At 41.0% G+C, this 25,341-nt stretch overlaps 1 protein-coding gene across 1 annotated transcript; it reads left to right on the forward strand.

The window, feature by feature from the left end:
* Positions 1-3,977: 3,977 nt before the first annotated feature.
* On the forward strand, positions 3,978-24,955 carry acvr1ba (activin A receptor type 1Ba). Its single transcript, XM_047380133.1, has 9 exons — positions 3,978-4,260; positions 17,987-18,211; positions 18,324-18,584; positions 18,669-18,899; positions 19,054-19,221; positions 19,309-19,465; positions 19,783-19,907; positions 19,998-20,128; positions 21,624-24,955. The coding sequence occupies exons 1-9, from the start codon at positions 4,197-4,199 to the stop codon at positions 21,747-21,749; spliced, it is 1,488 nt and encodes a 495-aa protein (XP_047236089.1). The 5' UTR covers positions 3,978-4,196; the 3' UTR covers positions 21,750-24,955.
* Positions 24,956-25,341: the final 386 nt, after the last annotated feature.

The raw sequence follows: 25,341 nt of genomic DNA on the forward strand, positions 1-25,341 counted from the left end.
CAAGTCCCCCCTTGATGTACTATGTTTCACATTAAGATTATTGTCAGTGACTCAGTAGAGAGCTGAGAATATCTTTATGCACTAAAGGAGTGTGGGGATAAAAATCTGAAAGAACTGATAATGGAGTGGTCTGAAACTAGACAAGACCATGCAGACGGAACAGAGCTGGTGGACACAGTGAGAAGCAACTATATTTTGTCGTGTTACTACCGAAAACTTCAGTTTATATTATCTGGATTTTAGGTGAAACAAAGTAGCGCATAGTTGTAAAGTGGAAATGCTAAATGGTTTCCATTTTTTATTAGTAAAAAGTTGAGTCTGCCAGAGTCAAGTGGGGAATGTCTCTATTGACTTTGGTCTGAATATTTTGCCCTTAGCTGGACTTTAAATTGGCCACTTGGATATGCTTTACCCTTAACCATTTCACTGTAACTCTAGCTGTCATTGTCCTGTTGGAAGGTGAACAGCCCAAGATTTATTTTCCCAACAACTCTCACCAGTTTCCCTATTTCTACTGATATCCACAGCATGATGCTGCCACAATCATGTTGGATCATTGTGACAATGTGTTTGAGGTGATCTGCAGCTTTCCACCACACAAAGGCTTTAAAGTTGGTCTCACTGGACTCATTTAAAGAGAGTAAGACTTCTCCCACGACTTGTCGAAAACTGCCAAAGGTATGTCGCATGGATTACTTTAAACAATGGCCGTTTTTCCCTTCTAACTCTTCCACAAACACCAGATTTGTGGAATACACAACTAGGGGTTTTCATATTGAAAGACTCAACCGTGCTGTGGAACTTTGTAGCTCCTCCAGAGTTACCATGGGTACCTCAGTTGCTTTTCTCTGTTTAGGTGGATATCCATGTATTGGTAGGTTTTTCATTTGTGCAATTTAAACTTCTCCACAACTTTATTCCTAAACTGTCTGCTTTGTCACTTGGTCTTCATGATGCTGTTTGTTCAGTAATGTTCTCTACCAAATCTCTGAGGGCTTCACAGACCAGCTGGATTTCTTCTGGGTTTAAATTACACTCTGGTGGACTCATCTGACCAGAGCACCTGGTCATATCAGTCCAACCAAGGGGTCTTGTCCTCTCAGAAGTCATATGATTACTCTTATAATTAAATGAACTCTGAAGGCAGACGGTTGCAATGAATATTATTTAAGATCATCAGAGAAAAGGGGCTGAATACAAGTGCACGCCACACTTTTTCTGTCTTTCTTTGTAGAACAATTTTAGAAACCATGTATAATTTTCTTTCATTTAATATTTATGTGTTTTTTGTGATGTTCTTTCCCATTGAATCCCCAGAAATAATATTTGATGTTTATGGCTGTAACGTGACGAAATATGGAAATGTTTCAGGCCTATGAAAACTTTTGTCAGGCACTGTAGAACGGCTAACCTGGCAGCAAGAGAACAGGTGATGAAAGAGACAAATAATATCTTTAAAGCACCTGGTCACAGCCTGACTAACATCTTGTCAATGTGATGCATTCACAGATCGGGGCAGATAAATAAATCTGTGGTGTAGAGAGAAAAAATCTGAATGAAACAGGCAAAAAAATCAGACTATGGCTTGTGATTTGAGATTAGCTTGAAAAGAAGAAACAGAGTCCTCTTTCTTTTCATATTTAAACCAAATATGAAAAGATAGCTGTGCACCATGTTGTGCATCTAGTATAACAGCTGTTTGTCAACACAGTAAATCATATTAAAAGCGGCAGTTTCAGTTCTTCCTCCTCTGCCCTTTAAACTTCCTCCCACACAGGAGAAATGCTTTACTCTCAGGTCTGCTCTCACTCTCACCTCTTCCATTTGCATTAGACGACTATATCATATCTCACTTGTTCACAACAACAGTGGCTTTAAATCTTTAGAAAGCATGCTCTCCTCCTTACAATGTTTGCCCTCGTTTGCTAATGATGCTCTTAAAATGTACAGTCTCAATCTGTTTGACCTAATGGTATAATGTGATGGCAGGATTAATAAGTTTGCATCCAAATAAAACAGCTACTGCACAGATAGTTAACGAACTCTTGAATTTCATTTTGCTTTTAACATGTTTATTTAGTTAGTTATTTATTTAGTTAGATTCACTGTTTCATTTTTAATCAATGAATTTTCTCAGAAAAAGGTTTGACTAGAATTTGCACAGACAAAATGGGCACAGTTTAAAAAGATGCAGCCTTAACAATGGAAAGTAATCAAATGTAAGCACCGAATTTTGCTTAAACAATAAAAAAATACTATTTTACTGTTTTGTATTCCATGTATTTTTCAGCCTCTTTCATTTTCTGGTTTTTCTATCACACAAACGGACATTTTATTTAATAGGCCAATACATCCGAGGACAGATGGAATGTTTTTTGTGTTTGAAATAAAAAAGCCATATCCCAGAAGAGGGAACAAAATGTCCTTAAAGTGACACAAGAAATTCAAAATAAAATAGATACAGCCAGAAGAATAAAACAATGCAGGCATGACACTGATACAACATGATGAAAAATCCCTGAAACCCACAAAATGACGTCAACGTAAAAAAAAAAGAAAGAAAAAGAGTAAAACTAAATGTGACTGAAGGTTCAATAAAAAACAGATGAGAATTTAATGATGAAAGCTATTTTCCATAGCAGTCACAAGAGATCCACTGCGCGTTCACACCGAACGCGGATTCTGCGATAGGAGCGGCCGATTTACATGTTATCCCTATGTAGAGGCGCGATTAGGAGCGGAGCGGCGCGATGCGGTGCGAAGGAGACGAAGGACGCGGTGTGAATTATCCGTGAAATCCATGTCCGCCATGTTCAGTTGAAACCAGCAAGCAGGAGATAGAAGCTCCTCCTACTTGATTACGCGGCAAATCGTTGCCGCTTGTTGCCATTTGGCAACGCGGAGTTCACGCGGAATGTGAAGCGAGCAACAGAATCCGGGTTCGGTGTGAACGCACCATAGAAACAAACGTAAATTCGATCTTAATCTCTATATGTAATTCATTCCTGAAATTATCACATCTCTAAAATAACATCTACATAAGTACTGTTTTCTGTGGAAAGTACTTTAGAGGAAAATGATTCAGTCTCTGACTGAATCATTTTCCAGACAGCCACGGATGACTGAATGAGGAGGTGGGCGGATGAGGGTCACCTATAATCTTGGTAGAAGACAACAAAACCAGCATGTCAGGAAGAGAACTGTGGACTTGTCCTCTCAAACCCCAGTGGGTTGTAGTAGATGGCCACTCAGACTGAACCTGGTTTTGCTCTTCCAGGAAGTTGGTTCTTTCCACTGTCGCCCAATAAGTGCTCAGAATAAGGAACTGCTGTTTGCCTAGTAAAATGCATTGAGATAATCATCATCAACTTTAATTATAATGCGCTTTAATACCAGCCACTGCTGAAACAAAGTGCTGAACACAAGGGATACATAGAATAGAAAAAAAAAACATGAAATGAAATAACAAAGCTAAACACAGAATAATGTAAATTCATTAAAAACGCAATACAAAACATAATAAATAATCATTTGCTGTAAATAAACTGAACTGAACTAATATAGCACTCAAACCTGTCCTGAAATATCAAAAATGGGAGTACAAATTAATTGACATAAAAAAGATTTTTCATATTTGTGACAAAAGGTCTATGGATTTAGACATTGGCCATTTAACAAATACTAAAACAATACAAGTTAATGTTGAGTAATAATAATAATGCAAGTAAAAATATGCCATGTAAAAATAAGATCACATCTCAGTCAGCTCTCAGAAGGAAGATGTTTCCTCTGACATCTGTCTGCGGCTGAATCATTCCCCAGACAGGATAACTAAACACTCCCAGATGTTTCACTTTGTGTATTTATTTATAAGAAACGTGTATTTATTTATAGTGAAGATCTCACTGTCGTTTGATAATGTGAGACTGGAGGTCTGCAGTCCAGCCGTCGTTGTATTTACCTCCCCGGACCGACACACGCACGCAGCCGTGACCTCGGAGGCAGAGTAGGGGGAGGTGGGGGCGACATGCAGCGAGCTGCCCTCCCCCTTTAAACACGTCACTGGCGGGCTGGCTGGCTGCTATCTGGCGGTGTGGTGTGTGCGGTCGCACTGTGGTTGTGTTTCAGCTCTGACCGTGTTGATAACGACACACTTCGGGCGCATTTCCTCGCGTAGACATGGGAATTCAGAAGACATGGCTCTGAGACAAACGGCCCTAACGCTGCTGGCCCTGCTCGGGCTAGCGGCCGTCAGTGACGGTAAGTGGGATCCGAGAAGCACCTCTCCGGCTTTTGTCTCGGTTCGGTTTTTTTTTTTTTTTTTTTGTTTTTTTTTTCTTGGACTGGGCACTGCCTGTTGTCGCTGATGATCGTCATGGCGCTCAGTGTATCGGGGATTTAGCTAGCTCGGTAGCCGTGTCTGGCTAGCGCCGACCTCTAAATCAACGGTCGCTGCCTTGACCGAAAGCCACGCTGTTTTGTTAGTTGTTTGTTGTGATTTATAGCGACGGATGAAATGAAATTAGTCGGTAATGAACACACGGCGGCTTGGATAAACCACAACAACATCATGGAGCTGTGTGTGTGCGTCGACGCGCCAGCTAACATTCGCTAGCCCTCTGTCTGAAGTTGAGTATTGTTAATAATAACGCTCCTCTGGACAGATGCAGCACTAATACACTGATTTATCTTATAGTACCAGCGTTTAAAGCGTTAATGGAGATAAACTGACTATAGTTTGTGTTAAAAGTCGGGAGTTAATCTCTGCTGGTCGGATACGAAGAAGTTATTTTCTAAACACCTTCTTGTTGGTGGCCTTTTATATCAGCTTATCAGTGTGTTGGTCGGTACACCGATAAAATGATAGCTTGTTGGTTAAATATACACGATACGGTCAAGTACTGCTACAGTACTGCTGGTTTACTCGCACAGAAGACCTTCTGAGGGATATTTTATGCTTTAAATGTGTGGTTTTTGAGGTTGAAAAGGCTCAGACAGAAGTCAGGGTTGAAGTAGGGTTCATTGTGATGGAAATGTGCAGTTGGGGGTCTTTTCAGGCGCCAGTCTGGTTGAGTCTGCATCCCCCCAGCATATGCTGCAGCAGCTGAATGCCTCCCCCTCCGGATCACATCTGCAGAATTGGTTAAATGTGCGTTATTGCAATTTAGCTTAAACACATTTCATGCTCCGTGTTGAAAATAGGCATGAGCTGGTGTGATAACTATGAATTAAACAGGATATGCACACACAAAAAGCAAAGCAAAACATTGTAACATGATCTAATGCTGCGGAAAGAAAATGATATGTTGACTTTTATTAGTAACGCAACTGAAAACATTTATTTATCTGGATTTTAATACCTACTTCATCAAAGGTTTCAAATAAACAGACGAGATGTAGCATTGGCTTCAAAATCAACATGTTTATTGGCAATGCCAAGCATTAATAATGCCAATATCACATATAAGTAAGCAGAGCAGCCACAACATTTAAAAAACACATGAAATCTTGAGTTAATTTATGCTCCTCACCTTGCACAGCAATCTGTAAAACAAAAATGGGACCCGAAATCAACATTTTTTTTCTAAACTGATTTTTCTACAAAACCTGTGGAAAAAAAGGTCTTTGGTAAATTTTCTGCCTTTTTTAGTGGTTGTAATACAAATCAGTTATTTTTCTTGTAATAGGCGTTTTATTCAGCCAAAAGGTCACATTTGTTACTCAGAAGTGATGATTTCACATTTTATAAACACCATCCCATCACATTTTGTGTAGAAACAAAACATATGTTCAGCTTGAATTCTTTTTCGAGGCACAAGTTGTTAAATTTTAAAAGTGAGATCAAAAATATTACCCAATTTTTGTTTTCTGTATGGAAACCGGTACCCGTGTGGGCTACTTCAGCATCTGGTCACAGACCAAATCTGTTGATTTTTGGGATGTAGATACTTAAAAACATTTACTACAAGACTTATTTGTTCGATTTATAAAATATCTGATGATCTTCATGTAAATGAAATACTGCTTTGTTCCACCATAAAACTAACAATAATGCAATTCAAGGTATGTTTGTTCGCTAGAAATTCTCAAAGCTGCTTTTTGCAATAGCAAATAAGAAGCTTTGTTTCTTTTTTTTCCACGAGATGGTGCACATAATAGTGTAATCACCAATCAAGCAATTGCAGCACAAATTAATTCAAAAGCCCCAGAATGACTGCGTGCCTACCAGCATGTTGATATTAGCTGGTTAATCAGTCGGCCTCTCTGCTCGAGTAGCCAGCCTGTAGTGGGATTGCCAGTCTTTCTTGTAAGCACTGGAAAAATGTAGACTTTTTTTTTTTTTTTCAGCTAGTGAGTCGTGACAGGTGGGGAAGGGGGGTCGCTAAACTCGATTGTCCGTACAGCTGAAGAAAGCTGTGGTCACGCCGACCTGTAGGGTTGCTGTGACAGGAACGTTTTAGCAGTGTTGAAACCAACCATCTCACTGTGGCATGCCTTGATACCGGTGACTGGCACTTGCTTAGTTGCAACTTGCCGCCGTACAGATTGATTTGGCAACACAAATGAAGAAAAAAAAGGTAACCATCCAGAATAGTCGCGCTATGTTGTCATCTTTCAAAGGATATGTCAGTTGAGTCATCCTTGCAAGAATCATGAAACTATTCCTCCCCCACTCAGATAGATGAGGGCGCAGCAGAGCAAGGTTTGACTTGAAGGAAATGATCACACCTACATGGCCTGTTTGCCTCGCCTGCTCCCTTCTTTCACACTGCTGGGTGAGGGTAATGGTGTGGGGTAGGTTTAGGATGAAAAATCAGGCAGGGCGATGATGGTAACGTTCTTCTTTTGATGGACCTGCCAAGTGTAGTTTCACACCTTGTAATGGATCGTTTCCTGCACAGGCCCAAAACCAGCCCAACCTGAAAGTTGTTGCAGTAAGAGCACACATTTCAGACCCACGAAAGTGGCTCTAGCGAGCCCACTTTCTCACACAGGTTTAGTAGATTTGTCATGTGTTGTCGACTTCATACGGATTACTGGTGTCATGGCCATTACACAGTCGGTCTGTGTGAACCGAACACAGTAGCTATGTGATATTTGCTCTCCGCTGTGCTGCTGGGAGGCAGGGTGCGCCCCACCTTTTCTCAATGTTTTTTGTCTCCTTTTTATATATATATATATATATATGTATGTATATATATATATATATATATATATATATATATATATATATATATATATATATATATATATATATATGTATATATATATATGTATATATGTATATATATATGTTTTGTCGGGGTTTAATCTGTATTTCTACTGTGGCCCCACTTCTGTTTTCATCTCTGTGCTCCCTCCAATGTGCTGAACAACAACAGAATGGCGGGGTTGCTTTTTATGAAGCGCTTGTAGAAGGGCGTGTTTTTCTTTCTCTTGAACTTTGCACTCACGCTTAGCCCTACTGTGCCTGAGTCTTGTCGTGGGTTAGTGTGTTTCTGTGTAAATCGTACTGGGAAGAGGTTCGCTTGCAAACAGGTGCTATTCATTGCTGAATATGCAGGAGTTCATGTGGTGGAATCATAGTCGAATAGAGCAGAGCATGTGCACACTTGCCCATGAGGTCAGAGCGCAGAGAAAAAGCGAGACATGTTGGTTTCAAAGGTGTGCATCTGTAAAGAGAAGAAACTTCAGACGGGAAAGGATGGGGGAAACTTATATCGCCTCCAGGCTTTAGATAAAAAAGCTGTTTGCTTTTTTTTTTTTTTTTCTTCTTCTCTCAAAGATCTGTAGACCTGTAACCAACTTTAAATCAAATGGATTTTGCAGCGTACTTCCTGAATAAAGTTCTGTTAATTATTCTTTTTATTGGCTCAAACACCTTCTCTTTGGTGATGTTTGTTTTACCAACAGTTTTCTATAATGTGGCTCAGAGCCATTTGGGGTCCTGGGGGGGGGGGGGGGGGGGGGTCTAGTTTTTTTACTCGATAGTCACCAGTATTGTTGATGACCTCCATTGGCCCGGAGACATAGAGCCCTAATTGCTAAAGCAGACAGCGTAGCCTCTTTCTGACCCAGCTCTGCCATTATTGATGTTCGACCACAAGGGATTTACTACCAAGTCTGAGCACGCCCACTTCTGTGCCTTATACTTTGTTTTTAAGGGTTACACACAAAGACTGTAAAAAGAACGTTATTAAACAGATATCCACATACGTAATGTGTTGCTGGGTTTGGTGGCTGTATGTGTCCGTGTCCTGTTGCTATTGTCTGTATCATGTCTTCTTGTTGAGGCGTTTCATTTTTTTTGTTGTTTGTTTTTCCTAGCTGCTGTTGGCATAAAGATTAGAGGTGCCTTTGCTGTGTAATTTCCTCTTGGAATGTGTGCAGTCTGCTCTTCAAGTCTGTTCTCAACACTTCCCTGTGAAAGACTTGCTCTGATTGGTGTACCTCAGGCCGGAGCTCTTGATAAAGTTGATTTAGCAATTTTTTTACCGAGTTTATACCCCCAACAACTTGCCCCTTGGTAACATTAGCTTAAAGAAAATGTTTTCAGTCTGGAGTGAAGAAAGTAGCTTAAATGCAGAATTGAAAAGGTTTTTCTGTCCTAATGCAGAATTTATTTGAGTCATATTTTATTGCTGAATGTCGTCTAACACTCGTGCAATTTGTAAAAAGAATTTTGTTTAGAAGCGCTTTTAAAAAACCGAATGAGTTTGAGCTGTTTTTTTTCTATTCATTGCTTGGATAGCAGGAGTATGTATAATTATAAATTCATTAAATGCAACAAAACTAACAAATATAACATTTTTGGTTAATAGACACATTAACCTCGAAGATGTGCTTTGTTGCACTTTTTGAGTTTAATCTAAATGAGATGAAGGCTGCAGCCTTTGGAAGCAGAGATAATCTAATAATATGCATTGCTTTTTATAAATTTTTTTGGTTCAGAACCACAACATCTAACAAAAAACCCGCACCCATGTTTTTTATTCTCGTTAGGAAAAAGAATTCAGGATTGGCAGAAAAGTTCCCAGACCCGGGCACCTTTGCCGAATGTCTCTCCCTCTCTTTGCCCCTCTTTCCTGTCTACCTACTATCAAAAAATGAAAAATAAAGGCCTCTAGTGCCGAAAAAAAAAAAAAGAAGAAATGAACCGATCAACCGACCAAAGATTGGAATCGACCGATTTTTCATTAATCGCCGTGGTTCCTGATTTGTGGGTCAAATTCTGGATGTGAATTTTTATTTTTAAAAATGTTATTAAATACATAAAATCTTAGACTTTATTTTTCTTGGTCTTTAAACATGTTTAACCACAGCGTACACCAACAGATTCACTTTGCTGTGCGTTTAATTAAAAAAATCAGGTATGGGTTAAGGGACATGAATGGTGAGTAACACATGCTTTCATTCATAAATGGGGATAATCCTTTAATTATTTTGTTTTGATTCAAAGCTCCTACTGCCACTGTTAAGGAATCTGTAGCACATGCCTTCACTTATGTATCGTAGTCTTAAGAAAAAAATGGTAATTGATTCTCAAAGAAAACCGTAAGTCGGTATCGGTGCATTTCAGGTTGTTGTATTAGTTACAGTTGAGACAAATTTGCATACAGCATCTGTAGCTGGTATAAACAGGTTATTTTTTAAACGCTACTTAATTTTAGGTGGATGTGACAGAGCGGCGCTGAGGTTTGATGGACATTTCTGTTTCAGTTTTATGGCAGATGCATTGATTCAATATGCTTGGGCCTTATGGATGCAACTTTGATCAATGTTTAGTGCCTGCAGACAGCCCAGAATGAGTCTTTGATCCCATCCAGGAGGACAGACAGACAGGATGGGACGTAGCCTGCGGGGTGTGGGTTGGTAGGGATGGTAGAAGCAGCTTCGGCCCCAGAGACTTCACTTTAGAATCAGATCGGTAATCTGACCCTGAGATGCAGACAAAGGTAATGACTTTCCTCCTTCCCCTAGCATTGATTAGGGCACAGTTGCGGTGTGTGTGCGTGCCTGTGTGTTTTCCTGTGTGTGTGTATGTTGCACTCACACTGTCTGGTGGCGTCTGCATGTCTTGATCAGCTCTCAGTCTGGTATCTGTATGGATCTAATTTCAGCCAGTGCATTTTGGTAATGGTGCTCTCCTCCCTGTATACAAGCACATGCTTTCTGTCTCAGGCTCGGCCCCCAGAAAACACACTGCATGTGTGTAACCTGCTGCCAGTCGCCCAGGGAAGTTCCGCGCATCCTGACCAGACTCTCTGATGTTCCCTTCCACTAAAACTTTATCTGTTTTGTCAGGATTGTTCCGCATGCGTAACTCCGGGCAGCAGAGGAAATCTGTCACCGAGGTTAATGGGTGAAACTGCTCGGAGTGGGACTCTGTTGTGGTTTTTTTTGTCGGGACCAAGAATGATGTTTATGTCGGTAATGTTTTATTAATCCCTTCCTCGTCATGTTTGCCATTTCCTGCCTCAACACGAACGGAATGATAGGAACTCCACACACTAGCAGCTCAAAGGAATGGGTGTTGTGCTCCGATCTCCTTGTTTTGGTTCCCTTTTCCTGCTCCCTCCCGTAAGTCAAAGTCTAGACTGGGTTTTAATGACAGTCGCAGCTGGTCACTTGGGCAGACCTCAATAGCAGCTGGGGGGGCTGTGAGTCCTCCAAACTGCTCCCCCCTTTCTCCCTCCTATTCTGTATTATCCTGCCCAAATGGGCACCAGCCCCCATCCTGTCTGGCTCAGAGTGGCCCCCAAACATTAGGGTTTGTTGCTGGTAACCCGAGTCTGTCCCCTGCGCTCCACCACCCCCACTAGGGGCTTTGTTCCTGTAGGGCCAGTCCAATCCCTCCTCATGTCGCCTTAATCTCCACACAAAGGACCAGTGTAAAAGACCACCAGTTATGTGGACATGGGAGCAGGGTTGACTGAAACCACACATACCCGACGTCGGCTCAGATCTGTGCGTATGAGTCCTAAAACGAGGCTTTCAACAGCAGCTTTGTAACACTTCTGCTCACAGTTCAGTGAGATATGCAGAACTCTGTGCAGTGTGGCACAGCGATGGAAGCTTGTGGTCCAGAGATTCTTGTTTGATTCGGTTATGATCCACAGTCTTAACATTTGGATGGAAATGCTCTGAGCAGAGATGTTCTGATCACCAGGATCGCAAAGCTCTTTCTTCCTGGTTGTGATTTCTGTTTAAGGGTTATACAAAATGGCGAAATACTTTGTTCTTCTACTTTCTGTTTAAGTTGGAAATCCTGTCAATGAAATGTTCATATTAAAATATTAGGTTTTTATGCAGAACATCCCAAAGTTATAAGCTGTATTTTTATTACTGAAAATCTACGAAAATTGTAAAAGTCTTCCAGGTTATTGCACACATTTGTTTACAAATAAACCCACCCCATGTAGAAACAGGTACAGCAATTTAAATTCACTCACTCATTCTAAATTGTTAAAGTACAGTATATCCCAAGATGTGTGTATATATATATATAATTTTTTTTTTCTACACAATTAAAAAAATCAGGTTTCTAACATAATATTGGAGAAGAAAAGCTCAAATTTACTATTTACTAATTTGCTATATCTCAAACTGTTAAAGATATATTTATTGTGGCTAGATGCAGGACCTTTTTCGAACTTTTCTGTGATCTATCATGAATCATTTGTCTTAAGACATGAAGCAGTGGCACCATGAGTGAGCAGTCTGTGTTGCACAGCTCTGCAGTTAAACATGATTTCTGCATTGTTTCCAAACAGATAAAACGTCTTTTATATGGTTAAACCTTCTTTGACTTCTTATATTAGTGATTAGCATGCTTAATACACTTTATGAGGTTAATATTAACTGTAAACATTAGTCTGTGCAAAATACGTGTAGAGCCAGACCCTCGTTTTAACCAAGATTTCTAAATCCAGCACGTCCAATGAGGAACAGAATTGGACTAAAACGAAGCAACTTTGGTATAAAAATGTTCATCCTTCCTGTTTTCAGCTGATGTCTTCCTTTTGTGGCAATCTAAATAAATACTATCTCTTCTAGGAGCTTCTTGCACATGGCTTCCACTGACATGTTTATTTTTTTTTCTTTAGAATCTATCAACCAATTGTATGTTTAATCTAATGGAAAAATCATTTTTCTGTTCTGCAAGAAATATTAAAAAAAACTTTTTTTATTTTGGCACACTATAAAAATAAATCTATATTATGCTTGCCGAGTGCCCACCTCCTGCCCTTATTTATGCATTTGCAAATAAAAATTCCTGATAATTCAGAATTTCAAAAGTGATGAGATTGAACTGGAAGGAAACAAAAAAGGCCTCTTTTCATTCATGAGTGCAACAAGAATGTTTCTTTTCCCTAAACCTTCACCTTAATTACAATGAGGGATCTTTAACATAAAAAATAAAATGTTTATTAAGTGAAGGGAATGAGATTGTCTGATTGTTAAATCGGACTATTTAATATGTCAACATTATCCAAGGCAATTAAATGTGATTATCAAGGGGAAGGCGTTAAACTGATGAGGGCTTCTTCACGCTTTGCACATTATCACACACGGTCACAGAGCTAAGCGGTTAAACGTCCATCTAATTTATATTTCAGGACAAAAGGTAGCAGAAAGGAACCAGCATCAGCCGACGTTCAGGAGCTTTAAAAAAAAAAAAAACCTACAAAACAACTTTACTGCAGGTTTGTATTTTTTGGTGAGTTTCTGCCTCAGCAGCGCCTGTCTGTATTTAGCTGCTCATGCGTGGCACTAGTGCCGCCGCGGTTTGTAGCAAAACCTTACAGCGCGTCCATCTCTCAGTTTGTTGTTGCCCAACTTGATCTACTTCCGTATTTTTATTGCTACTACTTAGGTTGTCTCATTTGGCTGTAATCAGACGCTCAATCCACAGTGTTTGTTTTTAAACTGTAGCGCTGATGGAGGTTCGGCTGACACGCAAACACACACACACACACGTTAACGTTGACTGCAGACAGGCTTCTGCACACAGACATTTTGTAGGAAAACAGTTGTAATGTTTGTTAAAAACAAAATTTAAAAAGTAAAAACTGAAATATCAGTTTGGACTTCATCGACTACGACGGCGAATGGCAGCAGCCTTCATTTGCTAATTATTTTCAGGTGTCCTGTCTCGGCATTTCAGGCACATCATATGAAGAACATGTGCCAGGGCAGTTTTTGCTCTTCAAGAAGGATTTCTCAATATGTTGTTGGAATTGACTGTTGAATCCAGACTACATCTGGCGTCAAAGTTGACAGGCCACACCAGTGAAATAGAAACTTGTATTTGTATGGCGACAGCCTTATTCTTAGACCGTTTTAGCTCTTATTTGTGTAAAAACTCGTCAATACAGATCATAGCCATGAATCGTCTTCCTGCAGTAGCGGTTTCTACACTGAAGGTTGTTGTCAACCAGGTGCGTAGGAGAGGCTGTTCACTGATCTGAAACAGAATCAGATTTTTAAGTTTCCCCACTAGCCAATCACTGATCGGGGCAGGAGTAAAAGCTTCTCGTCGCAGCTCTACTCTTGGAGATCATTTATTAGATCTTGCTTTCTGATTGTGAAACGTTTTGTGTTGTCTTGTTGCATATCTGTAATTTTAAATTAGTCCGTTTACTACATTTGTCAGAAACTGAACAATATCAGCCAGGTTTTCCCAGAAAGGCAAACCAAAGTGTTGGTTTTTTCAGTTTGGAAGCAGACTATGCATGTTGTAATCACACAGTAGGTCTCGTAGGGAGAGAGAAAAGGGGAAGAGAAAAAATGTTTTTCCACAAACCAAAATCTTGGTAGACCGCAAACCATCTATGGCCTGTTCAGGAAGTAAATATGAATGTCTTAGCCATGTTTGGTTTTCTGTTTGAGCTGCTGTCTAAACGTCTGGGAACAATCTATCTTGCCACAGTGTCTCTCCATGATAAACGTGCTGATCGGGTTTAGATCGTGACGTTCCTCTGCGGATAATTTATGGCTGTACATGGGTGCCATATGTATCAGATGAGCTGCCTCACAGTGAAACTGGCAGCTGTTGGCTTTAATGAGCCTTTTGTGGGGAAGCATTTACTCATAAAGCCAACTTTCATTTTTTCTTTAAATATTGCTCTGGGGGATTGATTGATCAAATGCATCTTGTGTGAATGCAGTTGTAAATAATTGATGCATCCCAGAAAACCAGTAAACAATAGAGGAAGAAGACTGCCAAGTCTTCTGTAATAAACCCACGGCTCATTCTGCTGTCATACGTTTTATTTAGCCAAACTGTTTTGCTCCATTATTGCTGGAAATGAGAGTGACTTGACTTGTTTTTCAGCTTTTATCAGCTGCAGCCTGCTTCACCTTCGAAATCTGCAGGAAATTCCATCTCCATGCAAACTTCACCGAATCTGGGGGCTGGAGTTGCTGCATCCTTCCCACTCAACTCCTGAATAAGATTCATTCCCATAAACGCACACACCCCAATGCTTAGCAGATTAGAAATATTAGGAAACCTTCCTCCAGCGTTCTACGTTTCCAGTCACTATCAGTGAACAAGCATGGACGCATCGGCAAAGACGCACACTGCATCAAAAAAACAAAAAAGATCCAACTCACAAATTCTCCTTCGGGAGGTTAGTGTAGAGGGAGCCATCCTTTGCCGGTTAGTTGCTTACAGTACAGCTGACAAATGTCCAAGCTAAAGTATATAATTCGACAATATTTGCCGGTATGATAACCTGAGAAAAAACACCACCTCTTCATCGGATCATAAGATTTACACAAAACTTTCAAACAAAGTTGTATGAAGCAACAATTATTGTTCCTGCTGCAAAATTAGTATAACATCTTAGATATTACATGTAGTGTTATTTTTAAGGCCTTATTGGGGGAAATGTATATCTTTTCGTCTTTCTGCTCCTTGCAGAGCGAGGCCTGTTCGGTGGGCTGATATCAGCTGGTTAATTGGTTGGACTGTGTCCTCGGGTGGAGCCTGAAGTCAGCTGCTTAACAGATAGGACACTTATTGTTTGCCAAATGCAGTGAGAGTGAAAGGTTGCACTGTGACTGTTTTTCACTGCCTGAATAAAAGTATTTCCAAACAACTGACCTGTGTTTGCAGCAACAAGTGGGGCAGGGCCAGTGCTGCGTTGCTCAATGGTCCATGCAGGAGAGAACTCGGGGGGCCTCCGGCGCGCTCTTTAGGGCCTCATTTAAAGACGTTTAAACCATAGGATTAGGGGTTGTAAAATTCCTGGAATTTGTAGAGCTGGAAACATTCCCTGGGAACTTATGGGAATAAACTTGTTTAAAATATGAAGGTTGGTCCTTAACAGGGATTATAAGTATGGTTGAGGAGAATTATATATTTCAGCCTTATCTTACCTTGAAGTGTTGTTAAGTATATCTTTGCTACTCCTTACATGCACATAGGTTTCTGTTTACTGCAGGGTTGATGAAGTCACGCCTCCAACATGCACAGCAAGTTGAGCCACATTAGAGGGATGCAGATTTTATTTATATCATTAGGTAAATATAATTAAAGGATGCTATTAATGTTTTACCTACAAATACCAGATATATGTCTGCCTGTAATGAAACCACATTTTAGATCTTTGCAAATAATGCAGCATGTTTACCCCTAATAATCCAGTAAATTCAAATAATTCCCCAAAAACCTTTCTCATTTGCAACAATTTCCTGGGCTCAACTTTCCATTTAAGGCTGCGGGAGAAATTCCCAAAAACTATTAATGGGATTGCTGGCCCTGCGCAGAAACGACATGACCTAAAATCTTAGCGTTTTCCAAACAGGAGCCTTTTAAAGCTGTTCTATACCTTGATACCGGGAACCTGCCCGTGCCTGCTTGATGAAGACGGTGATGAAATCTACCAACACCTTTTTGTACAGACATTAGAGTTGGTTCAAAGGAAACCTCAATGAGCTCTTCAAGTCAAAGAAGCCCTTAGAATAAAACACAGAGGATTAGTGGAGTCTTGCCGCTCTTAAACCCTCTCTTTTCCCCCTGGGCCAGACATTGTCAGCCATCCAGCCAACACTGAGTCCTGTTATTGTTGGAGAAAAAAAGATTGAAATTCCTCCCCTCTTTGTGGATTGTCCTGTGTTGTTTCTGGGATAGTTTTTAGTCTGCAGTGATTTAGGCTAAGCCTTTATTTCTACCAAGGATCTTTCTGGGCCTGTCATTTTGTGTTTTTTCATGTTAAAGGGAAAAGCTACTCAAACCTGCCTGTAAGCAGGTTATTTGGTGCATTGATGTAGCAGAATCACATGGAGGAAGCCACTTGTGCTGACCTTTTTAATGAGAAGCATGTGTGCCATGACTCGAAATCACATTTCACTCCAAATCTAATCATTTCGTGGCTGTTAGTTGGTTTGGAAACCCAGAAAGCTGTGTTTTTGTTTTAGACGTTGCAGACTGTCTGGCATGTAGCTCGTTTTCACGGTGTGTACGTGGACCACCTTAGTTTCATTGTGTCTCTCTTAATGGGTCTCTCTGCAGGAGTGTGTTGGATTCAACAGAACTTTTGTCTTATTAGCTCGAACGGATTCAGCTTTACGTGTCACGACGGGAAAGACCTGCTGCATTGGGGATTTGACACAGGCCCTCTCCCCTCGTTGGGTTTCGCTTTGTGTGTCGCTCTGGGCAGGTCCGTCTCCACTCTGCGTGTTTGGGTTCATCTGCAGTGAGAGATCTGATTTCAGGGCCGCCGGGGCCGTCTGGCTGCTGCTGCTGATGATGATCTACACATCATAAAATGCCCACAATTGAAGGGGGCCCACTCAGTAATTTGTGTTCAGACTGTGGGGTAAGCTCGCCCCCTGCTGGGTAAAATGTATACACGTACTGGAAAAAGTATTGTTTACAATTTCTATTTAGACCCCAAACTTCAGTCTTTTGGTTTTATGTTTCTTTTTAAGTTTTTTATGACAGTAGTGGATAATTGTGAAGTGATTTCATTTGGTTTTTTCTTCTTCTTTAAAAAAAAAATGTCCAAAATGACACCTTCTCTTCACTCGAACACTCCTAAACAAAATTCTCTGCAACCGATTACCTTGCACAACCCATTCAAAAGATAGCACAGTGAGTTTTAAAGATCATCTTATATTTAGTTAGAAGTTTTAAATATTTCAGAGCTTGAATTACATTTGTAATGTTTTAGGTTGTAAAACAAATTATAACATTAAACCTTTTATAATGAGAGAAGCACATTGCTTTCACACACAACAAATGGTCCCAAAAAACAAGACTTATTCCTTGTGCCACTATTTAAAGCTCTTGTTGACATTTTGTTGCAAAAAGTACATAAAAGTTTTCCTTATTTCCTTTTATTGATCAAAACATGACTCAGTTCCTTAAAATTACTGCTCAAAGTTATAAAGAGCCATCGTAGGGGGAGGCCACAGGTTGAAGACCCCTGACCTAGCTGACAGTGCTGGTGAGGTGGATCATTAATCCCAGAATCAACCAAGAGGCTCACTGTAGCTCTAGAGGAGCTGTAGAGATCCACAGCTCAAGTGGGAGAATCTGTTGCCAGGACAACTGTTAGTTATTGAGCTCATTAAATCCGGCCTTTAATCAGGCAGAAAGATCCCTCTCTAGAAGTGCAAAGCTGGCGGAGACATTCCCCAAAGACATGCAGCTCGAACTGCAGCTAAACAGCTGCAGCTACATGGTGTCCATTCAGAAGGGGCTAAATACAAGCGCACTCTACAGGTTTCAGATTTTTTACTTGCAAAACGTTTAGATAACCATGAATCATGTTCCTTCCATCTAACAATTTTTAAGCTGCTTTTGTCGTTTCACACGAACGCTCCTAAAAAGAAAACGCGTTGAGGTTTGTGGCTGTAACATGACTGAATGTGGTGAAGTCCAAGGTGTGTGGCTATGCTTGCAAGGCGCTGTGTGGCGCTTCTTGTGTCAGTATCTGAATAAGTGATGTACGTTCCTGTCTTTTTCCCGCAGCTTTACGCTGTAACTGCACAACCTGCGAGGACACGGACGAGTGCGAGACAGATGGCGCCTGCATCGTTTCATCATACAAGGTCGGGGAGAGGCAAGTGCTCATGCGGCACTGCATCACCCATGACAAGATGGCTCCCCCCATCTACTGTAAGAGTGCCGAAGGCTTCCTAAACGTTCACTGCTGCTTTGCAGATTACTGCAACAGTATTGACTTGAAAGTCCCAGGTGAGGCACCATCATCAAGCACCCTTCATTGTTCTGTTGACAGCTCTCATGTTGATGAATTTTAATTCTAGCGTTCTTGTTTCCTGCCTTGCTCTTTTTATTTTCACTGTAGCCACAACAAAGGCTGGGGACTGGTCGGCCTCGGGGAACTCCTGGGGGCCAGTGGAGCTGGTTGCGGTCATAGCAGGGCCCGTGTTCCTGCTCTGCGTGCTGCTGATGGTTGGCGTGTTCCTCTTCCAGTATCATCAGAGAGCCTACAGCCACAGACAGAGGCTGGAGGTGGAGGACCCCTCCTGTGACCACCTGTACTTGGCCAAGGACAAAACCCTGCAAGATCTTATCTATGATATGTCCACCTCAGGATCAGGTTCTGGTCAGTACACGCAGGACATGCTGCGTATCGTTTTTAGTTTTTAGCATGTGTCTCAAGGGTGTGTGTCCATGCTGCTCCCTGTAGGGCTGCCCCTGTTTGTGCAGCGGACCGTGGCCAGGACAATCGTGCTGCAGGAGATAATAGGAAAGGGACGTTTCGGAGAGGTATGGCGGGGGAAGTGGAGAGGGGGAGATGTTGCAGTGAAGATCTTCTCATCCAGAGAGGAGCGCTCCTGGTTCAGAGAGGCTGAAATCTACCAGACAATCATGCTTCGGCACGAAAACATCCTGGGATTCATTGCAGCAGACAATAAAGGTGGTTATATTCACCTTTCTTTTAACCTGTATTGCAACTCTAAGTAAGGCCTGATACAACCAAACGTAGAGAAGGTAGAAGTTGAAGATTTGGCTTTACGCAGCTCAGTAAAATGATCCATTAATCCAATCTGTCCTGTTTTGTTTTTTTATAGACAATGGCACATGGACACAGCTGTGGCTGGTGTCGGACTATCACGAGCACGGCTCTCTCTTTGACTACTTGAACCGCTACTCGGTCACCATCGAGGGCATGATCAAGCTGGCACTTTCAGCTGCCAGTGGACTGGCGCACCTTCACATGGAGATCCTCGGCACTCAGGGTGAGATTAACGGTCCTCTTCAGCTCACCTTATTGTTCCAAACAACACGGCGTGAACTTGCTCGTTGTTATAATGTTTCTCCTGCAGGTAAGCCAGGCATTGCTCATCGGGACCTCAAGTCTAAAAATATCCTTGTTAAGAAGAACGGCACATGTGCCATGGCTGACCTGGGGCTGGCAGTCCGCCACGAGTCCATCACAGACACAATCGATATAGCGCCGAACCAGCGCGTGGGCACTAAGAGGTAACTGTTTCCAATTTCAACGGCTCGTTGTTGATCTTGCAGGTCTTTCCCAAGTCTTTGGTACATCCTTTATACAAACACAGAGATCAACATGATGTTGGCGATTTTAGCTGATTTCTGATTGGTGTTTGAGTTGTTTCATTAAGAAAAATCAGACTGATTAAAATCAGCCAACCTCCCATCCAATGTTTGTCTTTATATAAAAGAAGTTGTAAAGAAATCGAGAACTCTGGAAATCTGATTCGGTTTTTCGACAGTAAAAAAATGTAATAATTTTCTCTGATGTAAAATTTTCTGTTCTCTTTGAAACCATCCAGGTATATGGCTCCAGAAGTCTTGGACGAAACCATCAACATGAAACATTTTGATTCCTTTAAGTGTGCAGACATCTATGCGTTGGGCCTGGTGTACTGGGAGATCGCACGCCGCTGCAACACAGGAGGTAAGACCAGCAGCTGATGTTGGACTTCAACGGAGCCTGAGCCGGAACATGAAATAAGAGACTGAAGCACCTCTTCACTCTGTTCTACAGGTATTCACGAGGACTACCAGCTGCCCTACTATGACCTCGTGCCCTCTGACCCCTCCATAGAGGAGATGAGGAAGGTGGTTTGTGACCAGAAACTGAGGCCCAACGTACCCAACTGGTGGCAGAGCTACGAGGTATTTCTCTTTACATATCGACAGCTGCATTGAAGGTTGTCTACAAATAGTTGCAGGGTACAGGAAGACAGTTGGGTTTAACAGGCGGACCAGAACAAAATGTCTTGTCCCTACCAGTATTTGTTTATAGCGAACTCTGTGTTTTGGGTGAAGTAAAATGTCTACTTTTATTGAGGATGTAACCCAGAATCGAAAAGGTTTAACTAATTATTTTCCTCCTTGAACTTTGCTTTCCGCAGTCTTATTGTTGTTAACTTCTTTATCTTATTTGGATTATGAGACTCTCAAGGTCACTTATAGAGGATAAAGATCAAGTCTGTTCTCACGGAGGAAATTTCTCAAAGTTCGTTTGTAAATATTTTTCACACCCCTCCTGTTGTGTGTGTGTGTATAAGACACATGTAAAAACTGTGTAGGTTGGAGCAACTCTCTGAGAGGGCAACAGATTGCTCTCTCTTGTACATGATTACTTAAATAAACCTGACTGAGTCATCTTCATCCTAACAGTGCTTGGGTAATGCTTCTCCTTAGCAGCGACCGGGCAGTTGGTCGTAGCTGGTGGAAAGATGAATGTCCCTGGAATGAAACCTGTTGGAGATCACAAAAAGTGTGGCCCAGGGGCCGTTTGTGGCCCACTAAATGATTGGGTGCTTCCCCCAGCCATAACTCCATAATGGAGGAGATCTGGCCTACAAGTTGATGCAGATTAAATCTCCCAAAAAATGAGGAAATTGTACGTCTGAACGTCTTTATGTTTTGGATCTACAGTTATTTACAGATCCCTTTTCTACAAAAATTCAACCATTTCAATAAAATCTTGCATGTTTAGTTTATTATCCATAAAAGTAGAAAATGTCACGAGAAATTAATTTAGCTTTTTTATTTATTTTTTAATACATTTTTATGCCCCTCGAATGCTTTCACTTGGTGAACGCGTGATAAATCGTTGGAACATCACTGGTTTAGATCAAAGGTTATTAATGTGTTGGTGTGGCCCAGTCAAAGTCCAGACCTACCTCTGGGGAGGCTAAAGACAGATGTCAGCCAAACGTCTTAGACTTTTATTCTAAAAATAGATTTAGAAATGATTTTCCCTCCACTTTGTAATAAAACACATTTATGTTTGACGTTGCATTAAGAGATGTACGAGGCAGTGTAACTGCAGACTGCTTTGCTTTATCAAACTGTAGGACAAAATAAAGTTTTTAATGAAGTTCAAATCAATAAAGCTCAACCAAAGGTCTGTTTTTTTTTAACATCTTATAGCAGGTAAAGTTTTAAAATGTTTTAATATCCAAAAAATATATTTAAAATGATTTTTACTTAGTCTACTCTAATGGATTTTCTAAGCACAAAAGGTAACTTTATTTGTGTAAACTGAGGAACCTGTTCAACGTAGACAAAAATGGATTTAAAAAAATGAACATTTTGATACGAATACTCTGATTAAAGATGCATGAGAAATGAACTGATCTGTGTGCCCTTTGCCATGCAGTCGCTGCGTGTGATGGGGAAGATCATGCGAGAGTGCTGGTACGCCAACGGAGCGGCCCGACTGACGGCTCTGCGCATCAAGAAGACTCTGTCTCAGCTCAGCGTGGAGGAGGACGTCAAGATGTGAGCGGCCGCCGGCCAGGCGACAGAAAACGAGGCGCGCTAGAGACGCATAACCCGACCACACTCCCATAGGAAACAAACACTAAAAACAGACTGCAAATGGAGAAAAACAAAAAAAGACAACAACCCTGCCAGTTTAAAGCCACACTCCAAGTTGTGACAAGGCCTACCTCACCTTTTTAGCCAGAACTACTGAAAGTCACCCATCCCTCTCCTTTCTCCTACCCACTCGCCTCCCTCCGCTCCTCATGTCTCTCACCTGCTCCCATCCACCGCCTCTACTAATCCACAAGGCCACATTACAACACTACCACTGTTAATAGCATACACTCAACCTCCTTTCATTTCCCAGGACAGAAATTACTGTACAGTGACTTTTTTTAAATTTTGTTTTATTTTTACCTCGGTTTGCTTCAGTGACAGATCTAAAAGTTTTCCTTTTTGTGGATTTCAGAAATAACACTGCGGTTGTTTTGCAATATCTCTCCGTCGTCGTGTGTGTGTGTGTGTGTGTGTGTGTGTGTGTGTGTGAGGGAGAGGACGGGGGCTGAAGTACTGTTTCTATTTATGCGTTCGGGTGTAAAAGGTGGCTGGACGTCGAGCATGTTTCTAAGATGGTGTCTTCTAAAACAGGCCGTGGATCATTAGACAATTTATTGAGTGAAAGAAAGCTGTCATTTGAAATGAAGCATGAATATCCAGGTTGTTTTTTAATCTAACCCACTTGAATATGATGCAAAAAGAAATTACAGGTAAAAAAAAAACAAAAAAAAAACACGTTTGCGTTCGCTGTGGAAAAATACATAACTGTTTTATTTCTAACAATAAGTCAGACTAAACTTTTCCTGTTTTAGGTTAGTTTGGATCATTAAATGTATTTTATGTGCTAAATCCCAGAATATTGAGGTAATTAAAAAAAGCTTTTAATTAAAAAGTTTGCATACACCACAATTAATATGCCTATAAACAGTGTGAGAAAGCCCAGATGATGACCTGGTACACCTGACCACGCCACTAACACACTGCTTTCTGATGGGACATCATGGAAAAATCAAAACGAAATCAGCAAAAGCTCTCAGGGAGAGAATTGTGGACCTCTGTGAGTCTGGTTCATGCTTGGGTACCATTTCCAGATGTCTGAAGGTCGCCACGTTCATCTGTTCAAACAATTTTAGGCAAGTAAGCACCATGGGTCTGTTCAGCTACCGTACCATTCAGGAAGGAGGCTGGTTCTGTTGTCTGAGATGACTACGGTTTGGTCAACCTCAGGCCAAAAGTAAAATACCTTGTGAATCTGGTGTGTGTCAATATCCACTGGGAAACGAGTCAGTTTCCCACACAGGCTGAAAGGCCACTCTGAGAGGAAGAAGCCATGTTTCAAAAATAAACAGGATGAGCTACCTTTCACTTTGTATTTGCACTCAGGTACAAAGTCCCTCCTTCAGGGGGTTGCTGCAGGGGGGACTGGTGCACTTCACAAATGAAGTCTTCCAATGGGCCCTACCACATCTCTAAATTAGCAACAGTGAAGGTTTTGGAGTAGCCACCATAAACCCCTGATCTCAGTCCTGTAGAACATTGGTGGTCAGAGCTGCAGCCTAGAAACCCTGACCCAGTTACATCAGTTCTGTGAGGAGGAATGGGCCCAAATCCTGGCAAACTATGTTGAGAAGCTTGGGGAAAGATTCCCTAAATGTTTGATCCAAGTCGGTCAGTTTAAGGTTATATTTCTTTACTACTCAAATACTAACGAAATGTAGGCAGATTTCTGAATTTAAAGAACGTTCAAGAAATTCATTATTCTGGCATTCAGGAATAATTTAGGTAAAACTAAGTGACATAGAACAGTAAAATAAAAGGTTATGTGTCTTCTTACAGTGTACGTAAACGTCCAGTTTAAACTAGTTGCACTCCGCTGTAGCTTCCCGGCGCCTGCAGGCACCACATTTATGGGATGTGGTCCAGTCCTGGATTTAGTTTGAAATGTGGCAGGTATTATGTTTGGGATGGTTTTACCGTTTTATTTATTTGTTTATAGCTTGTTTTTTTTTTTTCTTTATAAATTTGATGAACACTGTGAGATGAGATACGACAAACCAGAGACAAAGACGTTAAGATTAATGGGTTGTTTCATTCATTTTGGTTGATGCTCAGTCTGAATATGAATGTAGCCATTAACCCAGTCGGTGACGGGCGTATGAAATGGCAATGAAAAGTTCTTTTTTTCTTTTTTTATTGTTATATATTTGTGGGTTATTTTTGTAAAGAGGTCATAATGGCTTTTTTTCTTACTTTGACATTAGACACTACTGATTATGGGTACATGTGATTTATTTGTATATAAAACATGCATTTTTTTCTTCTCTCTTATTTGCCACAGCCCCAGTGTGACATAAAGACTTTTAATTGGACGGTACTTTCACAGATCTCTCGTTTTAACCTGTTTGCATGGTTTCTAACTGTGCTAACAAAGATTGTTAAATGCTGGACCCCCCGACTTGCTCCTCTCATGGCGGTTTGGTGGTACTACTGACACCTCCATCTCCTGCTCATTTTGACACTGGAATACATAAGAACATTGTGTTAATTGTTAATACTGCCACTGGCCCTTTTACCAGGAATCCAGACACACTGCTGACCGATCACAGACGTTGAACATGCAGATAGATGTGGAACGTAGTGGAGAACCTTCAAAGACAGATGCGTGAAACTGCATGTTTTCATTCTACTTCTGCAGACCAGACTATGAAAGTATTACACTGATATCTGTCACCCAGGGCTCTGCACTGTTATGTTCACAAGGGCGTTAATGTTTGTCGAAGCCATCACCCGAACCATGTGTCAAGTTTCATATCTGTTTTGCATGCCATCTCAAACACTGGGCCCTCTGCTCCTACAGGTTGATTTTCTTGTTTTAGTTCTGTCTGTGTTTGGGTTATTGGCTGCGCACCCCAGAAATGTTGCTGCTACTGTTTAACATGGGTAGAAGTGTAGCGGAAAAGAGAGATTGGAGCAGAAGAGGGAGAATGATGTCAAGTCGAACCAAAATTGTCTAAACACTCCTGTCCATGTTTGGTGTGTTGCCATCGGTATTCGATCATCGTGTTTATAGGTAAAACTTCGAATTTCAGTGATGATATTGTGCTGATCTTTTCTGATTTAGTTCAAAAGTGTATATAGACAATATACAATAAATTCCTCTTTTTCTTACATGTTTTTAATTGGTGCTTATTGAAAGTGCTCATCTTGTTTCAGTGCTTGCATTATTTGTTTTTTTTTTAGTTTGATCCTGGTTCATTAGTGAGTTGATCTTTTTAGTTCTCTTACCCTCCTTGTCTTCACTGTGGATTACTCAGTTTTGTCACATTTCCGGTTTCAATCATTGATCTTACTGTAGATCTGAGCAAGTTCAGGCACATAACTATTTTCTGATAGCTGGTTTCAGACTTGCATGATGGCCATGTTTTCTTGTCTTTCCCATTATGAAGAGTAACTAAAATAAATGAAATCCTTTCCCCTTATAGTTTTACCCCAGTAAGTTATGAATTAAAAATTAGTTTCTCAACACCGACATTTAAAGGTTGTGGCACCTTTGA

This window comes from Girardinichthys multiradiatus, chromosome 1 (assembly GCF_021462225.1).
Source record: "Girardinichthys multiradiatus isolate DD_20200921_A chromosome 1, DD_fGirMul_XY1, whole genome shotgun sequence".
Classification (NCBI taxonomy): Eukaryota; Metazoa; Chordata; class Actinopteri; order Cyprinodontiformes; family Goodeidae; genus Girardinichthys; species Girardinichthys multiradiatus.

Coding starts and splice junctions, on each gene's coding strand:
- acvr1ba (XM_047380133.1), top strand. CDS start 4,197: ATGGCTCTGAGACAAACGGCCCTAACGCTGCTGGCCCTGCTCGGGCTA. Junction 18,585..18,668: donor CACCTCAGGATCAGGTTCTG/GTCAGTACACGC, acceptor TGCTCCCTGTAG/GGCTGCCCCTGTTTGTGCAG. Junction 19,466..19,782: donor CAGCGCGTGGGCACTAAGAG/GTAACTGTTTCC, acceptor GAAACCATCCAG/GTATATGGCTCCAGAAGTCT.